Source organism: Tiliqua scincoides, chromosome 4 (genome assembly GCF_035046505.1).
Source record: "Tiliqua scincoides isolate rTilSci1 chromosome 4, rTilSci1.hap2, whole genome shotgun sequence".
Classification (NCBI taxonomy): Eukaryota; Metazoa; Chordata; class Lepidosauria; order Squamata; family Scincidae; genus Tiliqua; species Tiliqua scincoides.
Genome location: NC_089824.1, coordinates 167260566 through 167277434, shown reverse-complemented (window position 1 = coordinate 167277434; position 16869 = coordinate 167260566). Strand labels below are relative to the sequence as shown.

The 16869-nt window shown below is 40.0% G+C and overlaps 1 protein-coding gene across 2 annotated transcripts in view; it reads left to right on the top strand.

Moving 5' to 3' along the window:
* Positions 1-15902, top strand: part of AHCYL1 (adenosylhomocysteinase like 1) — an 83212-nt gene extending 67310 nt beyond the window's left edge. The window contains exons 8-17 of one of the 2 annotated variants that reach the window (XM_066625051.1): positions 1750-1866; positions 2095-2158; positions 4708-4796; positions 6248-6318; positions 6896-6990; positions 7078-7176; positions 7714-7782; positions 10743-10821; positions 11978-12098; positions 12495-15902. In XM_066625051.1, the coding sequence (XP_066481148.1) occupies positions 1750-1866; positions 2095-2158; positions 4708-4796; positions 6248-6318; positions 6896-6990; positions 7078-7176; positions 7714-7782; positions 10743-10821; positions 11978-12098; positions 12495-12501 (811 nt within the window). In that variant the 3' untranslated portion in view covers positions 12502-15902. Of the gene's footprint in view, positions 1-1749; positions 1867-2094; positions 2159-4707; positions 4797-6247; positions 6319-6895; positions 6991-7077; positions 7177-7713; positions 7783-10742; positions 10822-11977; positions 12103-12494 lie in introns of those variants that run through there. The other variant, XM_066625052.1, reaches the window with a different exon arrangement.
* Positions 15903-16869: the final 967 nt, after the last annotated feature.

Sequence of the window (16869 nt, the reverse complement as noted above, 5' to 3'; positions counted from 1 at the left end):
TCTGGCTCCTATTATAATTGTGCTCTCCCAGCTTGATAATTGGGCTCTCTCATATCTTGATAATATGAACAAGATTTACACATTTTTTCTTCTGCCATTTGCAGCTAATGAGTTTCTATATGAGAACAAAGTGCTTATTTCTGGCCATCTGCTTAATGATGTCACTTTCTGCTTAATGATTCAAATTCTGTTTAGTGATGTCACTTCCAGCCCCCAGCAGGCACCATGAATGTTAACTTAGACCCTCTGTATGTGTTTGACATCCCTGTACTAAATACATGCCTGAGAGTGAGCATGAGATTGGAGAATGAAGCTGCTGTTCCCTCAGTCTCAGTTCCTGCCTGTGTGTTGTAATTTTTAAAGACACAGTATATGTTTTCTGGATGTAAGGACTTTTCAAGGCAACTTTTAGTATATTCGAGTTTAGCTTTATGCACTGACTCAGGAACATAACACTTGCATAAGATGAGGGGCAACTATACTTCAGAAGACCTTTGTGGGATAGCTCAATAAACGTGCTTTGCCGTGAACACTAGCAAACAACCTCTCACATTGTGAGGGTGAAGGGGAGGGAGAATGCGTTCTAGGACACTTGTCCTTGTATGACAGAATTCCTGTTGATTCTTCTGCATACAGTATCCTGTTAAACTTTAACACCTGACTGAAGCAGGAACTTGCCATAATCTCTCTAAGGTGAGGGGAGAGATTCTGTGAATAGAAACTCTCAAGAAGTAAAGGGCTCAAGATCTGTATTCCCTGTCAGGGGTCCATGCCACTGAGCAGATTCCTTCTCCTCTTGAGCTGCATAGAACTGCATTGCAGTGCTGTCTTTAGATGCTCAGTGATGACATCATATACCATTGCCAAACTTCAGGTTGCTGAGCTCTGTGCTGCAAGGAGCTCGGCTTTAAGTCATGCAGCTTGGGGGAATACTACTCAAGATGGATGGGAATTTCTGGGTAAGATGGATGGGTATTGAAAAGTGCATCTCAAATTATTATGATCAGGTAGAAAAGGGGCAGGTGCCTTTAAAAAAAACAAAACCCAGGGTGCTGAAAGAACTGGCAGATGTTGCCTTGGGGCTTCGGGAAGTGCCTGGAGACTAGAGGCAAGTGAATATGCTTCATTTTCAAGTATGGGGAAAAAAGATCTGGGCAGCTACTGACTGGTCACCTTGATGTCAATACTTGGGAAGGTGATGCCTGGAGAAAATCATTAAGCTGCATTTTTTTAAAGCTCTATACTGTGCAGTCAAGAGGACTGTTACTTAAGTCTAGTTTAAGACAAACTATTTTAAGCTACAGAGCTGCATTTGCTTCTGTACAGTAAATTTGTCAGGAATGTATCCTATTGAAACATAGCCATAAGTAAGGAAAAAAAACACAAGAACTGGGAGTTTATTTGTAGCATATTTAACCACTTGAACCTATGGTATTGAATAACCATGTATGAACCTTAACTGCTGCTTTTGATTTATATAAATACCCCCAAGTAACTAGGTTCATCAGTCTTTAGATGCCTCAGCTTCAAAATTGTCTTATTTCAAAAAAGAAAAAAAAACTATATACTAGAAGCAGAAACGGTTGGGGCGCCTTGTGCCTTTTACAGCAGTACTGTTGCCTGTTGCTTTTCTGAAGAAGGCAAGATGTAGAGTGTTGATGTTAGCCCAGGAAAAATACATGCCCCTTCCCTGTAAATTATGGGTTTTGTAAAATATTTCATTCTGAAATGTTTTTCTCTCCCTTTTAGGTTATACCAATTGTCAAAGGCTGGGAAGCTCTGTGTTCCAGCCATGAATGTCAATGACTCTGTCACCAAACAAAAATTTGATAACTTGTACTGTTGTAGAGAGTCCATCTTGGATGGGTGAGTCTGGCACAAAGCTTTAGCCAGGAAAAAAATCTGAAGGGAGCCTCTAGCTTTAGTCTTGTGCAAATGTATTCTGTCCTGCTTTGGAGCTTAAATCAAAACTTTGCTGGGAGGTTCAACTGAAGTGTGTAGCCATGTTGTGGAATTCCAAAGCATTTAGGTTGATTCAAGCATGTATATTGCATGTAGGCAATTTCTCACTAAGGATCTGTTTCTTCTCCACAGTTTAAAGCGAACAACTGATGTGATGTTTGGAGGAAAGCAAGTGGTGGTGTGTGGCTATGGTGAGGTGAGTTCCTGGCTGATTCAGCAGTTCTTCAGTGTATTGTGAAAAGTTACCTTTGCTTTACTTTATTTACTTTACTTCACCTTTGCTTTTGCTTTACATTATCAACTATGGTAATTATCTAACATCTTACTAGTAAATGGCTTCTTATCTTGATTCATAAAAGAAGCATTAGGAAGAAATTGTGTTGTAAATGAAGATTTTGTATCTTGCTGCATTGTAATTGCTGGTTGCTGATACTAGCAAGTATTTTTCCATCATTAGAGTGTTCTCAGTTGTACAGGCACACCCCTCCCCCATCTGTGGGGAATCCATTCCAGGTCCCCTACAGATTTGGAAAATGCAGAGATGGGGAAACCCTGTCTACACCCATTATTGTTTAGAGCAGTGTTTCTCAAACTGTGGGTCACAAGCCAATTTCAGGTGGGTTCCCATTCATTTTCAAAATTTTATTTTAAATATATTAGACTTGATGCCACCATGGTATGTGACTGCATTTGGGGAAATGTCACAGATCTGTACTTTTAACAGGCTACTATGTATATGCTTTAACAATGATAATAAATGGGATTTATTCCTGGGTAAGTATGGATTGCAATCCTAGAGTTGCAGCCTAGGATTGTTAAAAATTTTCCTGCTTCATAATGTCACTTCTGGTCATGACAGCATGACATGGGTCCTGACAGATTCTCATTCTAAAAAGTGGGTCCTGGTGCTAAATGTTTGGGAACCACTGGTTTAGAGGCTTACCAGTGAAGTGTTTCTCCTTTTTACAGAATGCTATAAGCTTGCAAGGTTATAGCATGTGCGGGCAGGTTGCAGGCAGCCTGAATGCTTAAAGAGACTAGATTGAACATTAACTTGACAGTAAGCCTTTAAACAACATTAATGAGTACACAGGGAGGGGTGCCCCTCTGGATCCATGGATAACTGAATCTGCAGATATCAGATCTGTGTACATAGGGGGACACCTGTATTTCTGCAATAAATCTGGAAAATACTTTAGACATGATTATAGCATCCATTTCACATAATATGAGCACTTGCATGGATTGCATTGTTTCAGCATGGCTTTTACTAACACCTAATGGGATGTTAGGTTCTGACCTCCACTTGCTAGTCTCTGACTGTCCATCTCCAACATTTTATAGACACTATAGGCTTAGTGGAGCTATCTTGTCTTCAAAAATTAGGTTAGAGTTTGCTTCATAATGTTCCTCAGTGGACAGAATGATAGTCAGAACAGAGAGTTTACCACTTGGTATTCTACACATTTAGTATAATTTTTTTTTATGCTATGCTATGTTGTAGTGAAGGTCTCTACGTAATGACATGGCTTCCTCACATTTCTCATGTGGCTTTCTGTATTTGCAGTCCATGATTGGTGATGATGAATGGTGAAAGTGTTCCCCTGAAATGTAGATGTCTGTTTAGTTAGAAGTGTCTTTTACGGAAAACCTTGTATTTCCTGCTTTTTCTTATTCTTTAAAATTCACAGTTCTATCAAGTATTGTTTATGCATTTTGAAAGATTTAAATACCTGAAATTTTTGCGAGAGATCTTATTTTTAAATGTATTTCTTTTAGTGTCTGAGAAATCTTCTTTACTGTGAAAAAATATTGAGAGATCCTGTAAATAGGGTTACAAAGGGGGACAGCGTGTCTATACCTTTAACCATTGCATAGAAGAGGGAATTTTGGCAGGTGCAGTTCTACATGGAAGGGTTTAAAAAGCTGCACCTGACAAAATTCCCTCTTCTATGCAAAGGTTAAAGGTATAGGCATGCTGTCCCCTTTTGTATCCAGTAACCCCAACTATAAACCTTGTATGCTTGCACATGTGTGTATGAGACAGAATTTTATTTTAATCTGTAAAGGAGTTGGGGATGGGAGCAGTTTTTTCCCATTCACTAGGCTGTGCATATATGCACAAAACACAATCCATTTTAAAAATGAACAGGAAAATATTTTTAAGTGCATACATATTTGGAAACCAGTGCAGTTGTCATGTGTGGGTCAGCTTTTTGTGACAGGGAACAGAATAAACTATCTACTTCCATAAAGAGAGAACCAGGAAGTAATGATAAAATAATACAGCAATGCATGAAGGGATAGGTAGAACTAATGTCTTTACAGCAAATCAGTAATTAGGTATAGAACAAAATTACCCATGGACTGCTACAAATTGACTACTGTTATCTGTATTGCTGCAGTCAAGTTCATTTTTAAGAAATATGTAAACTTCCCCATATTTCTCACATGGTAAGCTGGGCATCTGTGTTCATTAATACTCTGCCTGTCCATTAATGCTCTATCTATGTAAACTTGAGCTTTATGTAGAAATGTTACTGCTCTGCTGTACCTCTTGCATTTTATAGATCTTAGGTCTCACCACTTCATTTGTGCATGGATGTGCCAACTGAAGATAAGTATGCATCTGGAGTAGGCTCTAATCCACAATAGCCTAGGCAACAATAAATCTGTGAGTTTAAGTTACCACAACACACTTACTTTCGCTTTGATTTTTGTGGCTGCTATGTTTGTGTATTACAGGTTGGAAAGGGATGCTGTGCAGCTCTGAAAGCCCTAGGAGCCATAGTTTACATCACAGAGATTGACCCCATCTGTGCTCTTCAAGCCTGGTAAGAGATGAGGTATTGCAAATGCTGCTTTCTGAGAGCACTAGCCTCTTCTCTTACTGTTTGCTGTTCTCTTTGGGACACTTCAGAAGTTTGAAATGAAGTCAGTCTGCTAAGAAGAGCCTTCCTCTACCCAGAACCTCACAGTCAAAGGCTATCCTCATAAGAAGGTATAAATCTTCAGGGGATCTTCCATCTCCTGTGCTCAAACATTAGGCTCTCCTTTGAGGGCTTCTTCAGTATGCATCACTAAGTTACACCTTTCTAATTCCATTTCTAAGATCATTTATCTCATGGGTCTGAGAAGATTTGTCTGTGGAACCATGTGCAGCTTAACTGTTGTGGCTAATTACTTGTCACTTAGTTGTTACTTAGACATTTGTCACCATACGAAGACTATTAGTCCTGAAGAGGCAAGGAACCTCAAGGGAATCTCCTTCTACAGAGTATGGTAGATGTCGAGTGCAAGGAGGTCCTACACCAATCGGTCATCTTGAATGATCCTGATTTTTTTATACTGAAGGCAGAATCCAGTACTGTTTATAGAAGCAGTGACATCTAACTGGAATCCCCATTACAAGATTAATTTTTTAAAATATGTTTATTTCTCTGGTTGTTAAACTCTGAAGAGCGTTTGGAGCATGCTGTTTTTAACAGATCTTTCAGAACATCTGTGTGACTTCTTTTCCGACTATCACAATTCATTTTTCAGGGGTGCTACAGATACCAGAAAAAAGTGGACATTCTTTCTCTATCCCATGTCTGCAAGACATAAGAAGAGCTTCAGTATACTATAGGGCAGGTTTCTGTGACTTAACCTGGGCTAGTATCTTACTTCTCCATGACTTCTGTTGCTGCTACCATTCCCTGCAATTTCATTATTTTCAAGAACATGTATGAAATTAATGTGCAGAGTAGCAGAGTTTAAGAAGGAAGTGAAGCTACAGGGAGACATCCATAGGAAATGTTTCAATGCATGAATGTCAAATCATTCATAAGTTATTTCTTCCTGATCACCTCTCCTCCCCATTGGAAACAACCAGGTGCTGGTCTACATTTTTACAAGGTCTTCATTCTACAAAAGCAGGGAGATGGTTCTTACAGTGCTTTTAATACCAGTAATATATGAACTAATTTAACTTTCAGCTGAAGAAAAACAAGGACCCAATATCTCTTCACAGTACAGCTACCATCATTTCTGAAAGACACTTTGGAGTAAATGGCAACTGTAAAGTTCTTCATGAAACTAGGCTGTTAAAGAACACTTTATCCAAATGCTCTGTGGGAAAGCTCATTCACAAACCCACTGTGATATTGCCAGTGAAAGCTTTTGGCTTATGTGGGGGGGGGGGATAAAGCATGTGTGCGGTTTTACATGGTCATCTGAAATCTGAACATACTTGTTTTGTTTCTCATTGGTGAGATGGTTTACTGTCTCCCCTTCTCTTTGACAGTATGGATGGTTTTCGGGTAGTGAAACTCAATGAAGTCATTCGCCAAGTGGATGTGGTCATAACTTGCACAGGTAAAGCAGTCTAGCAATAAGAGTGTGTGAATGTGTATACAGTCGCTTCTCGTCTTATGCAAGGGTTACCTTCCAGAGTGTAAAACTAAAATCACATGTACCCCAAATTACCTTGAAATACACATTGTCTCTTCAAGAGTTACGAGAGACAGGTGGGAGCTAAAACTGACTGAAGGAACAGCAGCCTCATTCTCGGATCTCATGTTCACTTTTTGGGCATGTATTTAATAAGTGGAATGGTGGCAGAATCACATGCAATATTTAAGCTACTTTTTTTTCTTTTTGTCAATTGCGTGAAGTTGAATTAGCCAAGTCAACTTGTCTGAGACACGGGGAAATTGTATTTGTACGCTTCCTCTCTTCACGCATGAGCATATATTCTTTCAATTGATTCGTTTTGCTAGTTAGTACTTATACTTGATCAGGAATCACTTCCATGATTAGCATTACGATCTTTCTAGGAATACATGGGAATTTATGCTGTACCACTGGCTGATCTTTTCCATGTGCAGCTTCAGAATTTAAAGCTTTAGTGAAAATTTAGCAATTCAAGTCTCCCTTCACTTTCTCTTTTTAGGAAATAAGAATGTGGTGACCCGAGAACACTTGGATCGAATGAAGAATAGTTGCATTGTATGTAATATGGGTCATTCAAATACGGAAATTGATGTGGTGAGCATCTATTAAGTTTAACTGTTCTTCCAGATTGTCCAACAAAACATGGTGGTTGAACTTTGGCTTCATCTCTTCATCTTCCAGGCTAGTCTTCGTACCCCAGAGCTGACTTGGGAACGTGTCCGTTCTCAGGTGGATCATGTAATCTGGCCTGATGGCAAGCGAGTTGTCCTACTAGCTGAGGTATGCTTGGGAAGACCTGAATGAATGGAAGCTTTGGTAAAGGACACTGTAAAGAAGCCCTCTTTCTGCTTCTCAGATTCCAGAGTACTGAAAGATGATAGGGTAGACACCAGTTTAAGCTAGGTATAATGCAAGCCTGAAGAAGCTATTCTGCTGAAAAGGAGGAGGGAAGGGGGGCATCTGATTACGTTCTACATCATCTGGCTTCTGCTTTACAGAAGAGATTCAGTATTAGACAAACGGGTGTGTAGATATGGGGAGGCTGAGGTTTAAGCAGACCTGATCTCCCTTGCCACTTAACCCATTCCTGTTCTTTTGAGTTCAGCACACATCTTTATTTTTCCTTCATTGTGACATGTTGGAAGCCTGTACAATCTAAAATGGTTTAGCTACAAACATATAACTTATGATAAACCAAATCTGTTGATTAGCAGGTTTAGAAAAGTAAATCTGAAATATTATGCATAGCTTACATGAATTGTAACTACTGCATAGTGATTTCTCAAAAAAAATTTTCCTCCTGCCTGGTCATTCTAGGGGCGACTTCTCAATCTGAGCTGTTCAACCGTTCCTACCTTCGTTTTGTCCATCACAGCTACCACTCAGGTAGATGACTATAACAATCTTTTGCCTGTCTTATCTCATATTTGCAATGGTTCTGTGTTCATAGAGACCATAATAATTCTGCAATTATTTGTGTGCAAAAGTATAATTAGTGGATTTCTTTGAACTATGCTTTGGCTGTCATGATTACTGTTTAAACAGATGAATAGTATTAGATTTTATTGCACCCAGAGTACTAGCATACTATATAAATAATCATAACTCTGGTACCAAAACACATAATACAAAGAATGTAAACTTGCATTATTTTATTCTGTAGCATACAGTGAAGTTTTAACTTTATAAAATGTGGATTTAGCGGTGGGCATGGCTTAGCTAGAAAAATGGGGTGGGGAGGAAAAATGGAGAACTGAATCAGATAGCCAATTGTTAATTAAGGCAGTAAATTATTACAAATATATAACAGCCGAATCCTAACCAACTTTCCAGCACCAATAAAACTGTGCCAGTGGGGCACACGTTGCATTCTGCTGTGGGAGGGACAGTCATGGAGGCCTCCTCAAGGTCAGGGAACATTGTTCCCTTACCTCGGGGCTGCTTTGCAGCTGTATCAGCACTGGAAAATTGTTTAGGATTGGTCTGTAAGCTGTTTTTCAGTAACAAGGTTTGCAGGACAGTGTGTAGTTGAAAATGGATACAATGAAGGCATATGGAATAAAGCTAAACTAGCAAATGATCAAAGTGATTAATATCTAGAGCAAGACATAAAGCATTGTTAAATCAACTATAAAACATGCCAAAATATCCAGCCAAATAGAGTATTTATCAGATACTGAAAAGACATTCAAGTTCATGCCCAGTGAGCTTCTCTGAGGAGGACTATTCCATATCTGGGGTGCTCCCTCAAGTCACTACCTGCATAACTTCAGTTGGGTGGGGGGATGTCCAGAGGAGAACCTCTGACGATGGATACAGAGTTCAGACAGGTTAATGTGGAAGATAACAGACCTAAGTAGCCAAGTTCCTTACATTTTAAGGCTTTATAGGTAACCATGGAAGATGGAAAACAACTTGTTGCAGCTTGCTGAACTCTCATCACCTAACTATTGGATGCCCTTCCCAATTCTCTCCTAATTTCAGAGCATATGTATTGTATTATTTCGTACTATTTTTAAATCGGGGGGGGGGGAGGCATTTAGACCTCTAAATAGTTTACAACAGCCTATCATGAAAGTATCCTAAATTCAGTTAACACTATTTTTTAAAGAATAATAAAATAGGCAACAAAATTACCAGGGAAAACATTAAATCAGGAGGTCAGAGCAATTCAGATGGAAGGTCCATCTCAAAAGAAGTTTGCAAAAGAGGGAAGGTGTGAGATGGACTTTTGGACATTGCAAAATCTGGCTGTTGCAGCCAGTAGGGCCCTGGCTCTGAATAATCATTAATGATTATGGGTTAATCATTAATAATCACCTGATAGAGGGGGAACTTGGATCAGAGTCTTCAGCATGGATCAAGTGGGTGGGATTGCATAGGAACATGTGGTCTTTCAGGTACCTTGAACCCCAGCTGTTTAGGGCCTAAAAAGTTCTACCTATCATTTCCAAATGGGCTGTCCATCTGCAACCTAGCAACAGCATTTTTCATTTTCTAAATGTTCTTGAAGCGCAGCCTCACATAGTGCAAAACACAGTAGTATACATGGAATGTGATCGTGGCCAGTTCTGCTACCTTCAGGAATGTTTGCAACTATCTATGGATGCCACCTGATAAGTGGCATAAGTATAAGACCAACTCCTGTCTGTTGGCTCCCTGTTTTGAGCCGCATAGCACCACCAGCCCTATGGAGACAAGAGGCTTTAGTGAAAGAATATAGAAAATTCACCAACAACCCACTTTTACCAGTGCATGCCGATCTTCCTCATCTATCAATTGGTAGGCTTAAATCCAGGAAGCCTTCTCTGGCACTTGCACAACATCTGCACAATAATTTCAACATCAACGCACAATGGAAAGTTAAATGGGCAGTCGAATGCCCAGAAACAGGTAGATATATAGCCAATCCTACACTTAAGGTGCCAGGTTTCAACTTACCTTGCCAACACTGGAAAACTTTGAACAGGATCCATACCCTACATGGTGTTTGCCAGGACTCAGTGTTTAAATGGGGGCTAGTATCTACCCCACAGGGTGATTATGGGTTTTCCCGCCAGACCATATTGTGTCTGACTGCAAACTGAGGGCATATACTGGCCCATGGTCTGACTTTTGCAATGAAGGTAACTCTGTCCTTGAATGGCTGGATGAACTGGACATTGATCTAGTTTAATTGTTATATAAGTCCATGTTATTATATGCTGTATGCTAAATAAATAAATAAATAAAACCTGATAAGTGGATCCAGGAGCAGCTGCAAGCTGCAAACCTGATAATTCAGGGGGGAATTCTAACCTATTCAAAAGAGGGTATTTCTCTATTCCAGGGATAAGCTTTCTTACTGACCAAGAATACTTCCATCCTGTCTGGATTAGTATTCCACATGCACATGTTGTGTTTGTTTGTTTTTAACATTTTTATACTGCCCTTCCTCCTAGGAGTTATAGGTGATGTTCCTTCCCTTAGCATTGACCCATGTATGGAGATTAGCCCCTCTTTCCAATAAAATACCCCTATGCATCTGTTTCAGGTATTAGTTTTTGGTGGTTTTTGTTAAAGCAATAACTCCTTAGCAGTCTTCTATCCCTTATCTTCCAACTAAGATATATCTGTTGGTTTCCTTTTTCATTAATTTCCTGCATTCTGTAGCAACAACCCTAACTTAATTTGATAAATTGTGATAATTTCCGTAAAATTGATCCTCCAAGTGTGTGATACTGTAGCTTAATAGGCTAACCACGAGGCATACCAAAATTGTATTGATAACTTTTCCTTGCATGCCAGAAAGACTGGACAAAGTCTGCAGTTGGAATTAACTTCCAGTGTGTCTCTAATATTCACAGGCTCTGGCTTTGATTGAGCTTTACAATGCTCCTGAGGGACGATACAAACAAGATGTGTATCTCCTGCCTAAAAAGATGGGTAAGAAAAAAATGGTAGTATCATTTGCTGTAGTTTGAGGGTTGTCTTGCGTTTCAATGGCTGTTAAGTCCCATCATGTATGTTTGTAATACATCTAGTTTCTTATTCATAATGTTTGTGCTGGGCAGCCACACTTTGTAAATGTTTAATATACTTGTGCCTAAGAACTTTGTATGCATTGCTGTTTCACATCAGCTTCCTGAACCAGAAGCTAGCATATGATTGATTTTTGTCTGTTGTATTGATTGTAATTTATCTGTTGAAATTGTTTGTAAACAATCTATGGATATTCTACTAAGGAAATGATTTTATTAGAAAGTGGGTCATTAATCTAAAACGGGTGCCCAAACTCTGGCCCGCGGGCCACTTGCAGCCCTCTGCGGGTCCCCATCTGGCCCCCAGGGGGTCCCCCATCTCCAGTGGGCATTTGGTCCTCACCCCAGCCCACGCTGGTCCGCCGTGTGAGCTCCGCACTTTGCTTTCCCTCACTGTCACTGAGCTCAGTGGCAGCGAAGGAAAGACAAGCCCAGCGGGTGTGCAGGGTCTTTTATAGTGGGAAGGTAACATGAGACTTGCAGGTCTTGTGTTACTGCCTACTATAAAGGACCCTGCGCACGTGCGTGCTGGTCTCTCCCTGCCTTGCCCATGGGCTGGGCTAGGCTCCCCTCCCGCAACCTGAGCCGGGAGAGACCAGGAGAGAGAGAGAGATCCCATGTGAGCCTTAGCCCATCCAGCAGCACATACCTCCTAGGGATCCAAGGGAGGGAGGGCTACTTGGCTGGCCAACCAAAAAATCAAAACATCTGTTAAATATTCATATCTGTTAAATATTCATAGTCTAGAATGGGAGATTCCAATGGTTGATCTCTCTCGCTCTGGTGTTAACTTGTCTCATCAATGATGTCAGGGTAAAATTTTACTTTTCTAAAGTTCCAGGACTGAATGCTATGGGACAGCTCAAAGCCAGGAATATGCTTCAAAATTGATCACATAATCCATTATTGGTCAATAACAGAGAAAAACTTTAGCAAAATGATCTAGACAACCTGACCTTCTATTGCATCTAGTATTGGTGTGAACAGCTTCTTCTCAGACATGTAGGCACTTAGAGGCTTTTATAATCTAAAGCAGCTAACTCTGCCTTTGTTCTTTCTAGATGAATATGTTGCTAGCTTGCACCTGCCTTCATTTGATGCCCATCTGACCGAACTAACAGATGATCAAGCAAAATATCTGGGACTTAATAAAAATGGGCCCTTCAAACCAAACTATTACAGGTAACAATCTCCATGATGGGAAATTGGAAATAACATATGCACACCCCATCATGTATAGAAATATCTGTCGTGAGCTTGAGTTATGTGAAAAATTCAGGTTCAAAACGTTGCTCAGCTATAAAATTTACAGGGGCTAATTTTGGAGCATTAGGCTGAAGAGTTGGCAAAGAGATTAGGAGGTTGTCCTTAGTACCGTGAAGGGAAGATCAAGTGTAGCTTCACTGTCTTGAATGAAAATACTAAGAGCTAGTGGCAATGGAGGATGTTTTTTATAGATTGAACAAGGGAGGACTGGGTACAGGCAAACATAGAGATACTTAAGGCAAGAGAACCTGTAACTGATACTGTGATTTGGTGGGATACTTGCTGCTTGACTTTTGTTCTCTTTTGCTCTAGATACTGATGGACCAGTGCTGAAGGACCAGAACACACAATCTACCACAAGAGCTTTAGCAAGAATATTTTTAAAGAACATATTTTTGTGTTAATTTTAAAAAACCTTTTCATCAGTTCATGTGATTTTATTGTCCCCTCTCATTCCATTTAATATTATGTCCTTGTCTGGGTCTGATCTCAGACAACTTGGAATTTCCCTGTTGTATCACCGCTGAAATAACGTGGTTTCAGCTCCTCACCTCTTACAGGGTGAGGGGAATTTCTTTTGGTGATGAAGGGCATTCCTTTCCTGTGGTGATTTTATTTTTTAATTTAAAACTTTCCAGTGCACCTTAGTTGTAGTTGATATTATCCACAAAATATTAAGAGTACTATTTTTTCCTGTGTGGAGTTCTCTGCAAATTCTAAATTGCCTTAAATGAGCCCCAATTGTCAGCTGCTAGATTAATGCTCCATCTCCTGCACTGGAACAGAGTTGACACCTTGTGGTCAGACAGGCGTATGCTCTAGAAATGCCTACTCCCTGATATGGATCTTGTTATATGGAGAAAGATACTGTTAGTATCAGTGGAACTGGATTTTAGATACTATGATCATAGGCTATTTTTGATCAACAAACTGTGTAGCTGCATGCCTGGTTACACTAAGTCTATGGTAGATTTTAACATCTTCTTAAGTCGCTAGGGGGCTATTATGAATTGTAATCTTATCCAATGTCTTTGCCTCTCTGCAGATATTAGGTTTTAGGTTTTTTTCCTTTAAGCCAAGATGTTCAAATACCATATTTTTAAAAAGCAATGGATGAGAATTTCTTTTTCTCCAGGTTCGGAGAATTTTTAAGGTAGAATATTTCAGTTAACTCACTGTAGAATTGTTAGGGGCCACTAAGGACCAGACCACCCTTTTTGAACTGAGATGGTCTTTCCTATGCTCCAGCCCTTCATCTGCACAGCACAGGAAATGCTCAGTTGATGTGTCAGCTTAGCTTCTCAGACTTTATAAAGAATGATCCATTGTGTACAGCACTTCTCTCCATCTTCGGGCTCCATTTGTAGCAAATGAATGTTGAAGGTGGAATCCTTTCCTATCGGCACTTCTGTTTTGAAGTGCTCTGCTGCTTTAATGACCTTATTTCAGTAGGCTAGCATATTCTGTAACATGATGCATTGGGACCTCTTCTGTGAGACCATATTGCAGCCCAGATTTCATATTTTAGTGCCATGAAAAAAAGATGAGGAGCTTCAAGCACCTTTTTAGAGAAGCGCACATTCGGTTTAAGAAGGTAGTTCAGGCAATTGTTGTCTGGGTCTGATCACTTCAAACTTGTGCTGAAGTCTCAAGGGGCAGTGATGGCAAGCCAGACATTACTGTGAAACATAGTGAACATATGACCAATCTTGAACGTTCTGCCTTTTAATGTAACATTTGCAGAAAACTTGATGTAAATACAGATGAAGACATTCCTAACTCCACTTTCACAATAACTACCCCACTGTTGTATGATACATGCTGGGTTAGGTTGGCTGTGGACCTATGGTCCTCCCACATAGTCCTTTACTGAGGAGCATAAATAATCTGCAATTTGATGAGAAGCCTCCAAACTGTTGCACATTCATAATTCCTATGCTATAATTCTCCAGTCCTCCAATGACCTTTATGTACCTTCTTCCCAGATAACTGCCTGTTTCCTCTTTGGCAGTTGCATGTTGGCAACTAGGCTTTGCAGAATGGTGCAGGCCAATGACTGACTTGAATATATGAGCTGCCCCTCACCCACAACTCTTCCTCTCCACATCTTTTTCCAGAACCTGATTTTATGACTTCAGTTTGACCAGGCCAAATGGCCTCTCTTTTCTTGTTGGCAAAGTGAACTCTAGCCTGAGTATACGTGCTTCCTCTTCAGTTCTTTCAATTTCTGCATACCATTCAGCAAGATGGCTGGCAGTCATCTTCTTTCTTAATTGCACAGCTCTAGTACCACAAGCTCTGATCCTAAGATTGACTTGAATCCACTAATCCAAGCAGTGTGTGTTCCTAAAATCCTCCATGAAGCTGAGGAAGGCCCCTTCATTCCTTTGTCTGCCTCTGTGTTGCAGTGTCAATAGATATCTTAGCTAAGGGCTCCATCTCTGTATAAGCCATGGAATAACTTCTCATGCTTGGCAACACCTCAGTTCGGTCAGAGGGAGCATGTTATAGCATCAACCCAGGTGGGGATAGGTTTATTTTGTATATGAATGATTTTTAATGAATGCAATATTAATCCTTGCAGATGAGCAATAAATCATTACGCAGAATCTAAATAAAATATCGGAAAAACTACCTCTCCTTAAGAGCTTCCTTGCAAAATTGAATATGAGGCTGTTTTGGATCACCTGTGAGATGCAGACATGCATGCTGTCCAAGGGAGTAAGCAAGCTGCCTACTCAGTTTTGATTTCAATTTTCATCCAGTCCTCTTGGCAGATCATTTATCTTGGTCCAGTCAGAGTAAGATGAAGTTAAATATGAAAAGGTACAGATTCATGCTTAGCCATAATCACAATAACCTACAGCAAACGAAAATAATTTAGATAATCTCTAAAAGATACTCAAGTCATTGTTTCCCATTTGATAGCTCAGGAGTGTCTTTGTCTATGTTCACGAGACACTAATGAGATTTAAGTGGGGAGGCATCATGAGGTTGAGATGCAGGACTGAAGAGAAGGTCGGGAAGGAATAGGAGGATAGATTGTGAACTGTCACCATCAAGGTGTCATTTCCTAAGAACAAGAGATCACTAAAACTGCATGTATAGACTGAAGAAATAAGAAACTCAAGGAGTGCACTTTGTTAGGGACTACAGAGAAGAGTAATTCGATAAGCAATTTTCAACCATTTTCATCTCACAGCACACGGACAAGGCGCTAAAATTGTCAAGTGACACAATCATTTTTTTCACAATTGTCAAGTCACACCATGCTGCTCATGGGGGTCTCTCATCCCCCAATGGCCCTACTAATAAATGATCCTTTCCCAAACTCTCATGGCACACTGGTTGAAAATTGCTGTGTTAGGTGAATAGGAAGAGTCTGTACAAAGGAGATACAGAGCAATTGGAGAAAGGGAAGAGCCAGCTGTTTGAGACTGTTGACCTCTTTGAGTTGCCAGGGAGAATGGTACAGTCAACACTGCCAGAGATGTGAAGAGAAATGAGTACTACTAACTGGGCTAAGAGGCACCTTTTTAAAAGCTGGTTCGTTCTTTTATTTAGCAGGGGGAGAACAAATATCCCTATTTACCCCAGCATAACATATCTTCTAGTTGTAGTTGCTGGTATGACTTTTGTAAAATTATGAGTCCTTTGTGGACAGAGAACCTGCTTCTCATTTATTTGATATGTAAACTTTGTGAACTTTTTTTGTTGAAAACTGGTATTTAAATATTCATTATAATAACTAAGAGGTCCCTGGAAATTTTAATGACTGCCTGGTAGCCATAGCTTATGTCTGGCTTTGTTCTAGGAAACCAGAGCTGGTTCTGCCAACTACACTAACAGCCTGTGTGTAAGCAGGAGTGGGTTCGGGTGGCATTTAGCATTCTGTTTTGATGCAAAGTCTTAAAGACTCCATCCTGAAAAGGGTGATGGAGCTATAACACATTTTTATTATCTCTGTGCTTACTTATGACAGATTTCACATGAACAGAACTGCATTACATACTTCAGTAGGAGCTTATAAGAAGCTTTTCTGTACCAGTCATGTACGATAAATAGAGGTGTACAAAATAGTTTATACACACCACACTATACACATGTAAAGGGGTATGTGGATATCCCAGAATTTTTTTGCTGCTGCTTTGGACATACCCACTGTTATGAACACACAGTGTTCCTTCCTAAGAAGGTTAAAACCTAGGAACTAGCAGCCACTGAAGTAACAAGGTAGGGTATCAACTATTTAAAAACTGGTCACAGATAAGCCAGCAGTACTATCCAAAGCTGTGCCATTTCAAGCCTTTGCTAAGGCATTGGTCTTTTCTTTGCTTATATTTGCAGCAAGGAAGGTTGCATAGTACGCTTACTATTCCTTCCCTGCATCTATCTTGCTGTAGGAGCTTATTACTAGAGACTGGTTCCTGTAATAAGCTACCTTCAATTTTGGATACAGAAAGTTCAGCAGTAGCTTTATGAAACCAAGAAAGCATGAAACCTATGAATGAACTGGAATAGCTAACATCCAGTTTGTTGTAAATTTGCATTAAAGAGAGACTAAGGGCTAAATCCTATCCAACTTCCAAGCATCAATGCAGCTATATTGCAGCCCTGAAGTAAAGGAACAAGCCTTCCATAACCTTGAGGAGGCCTACATGACAGCAACCCCCCCCCCCGGATGCAG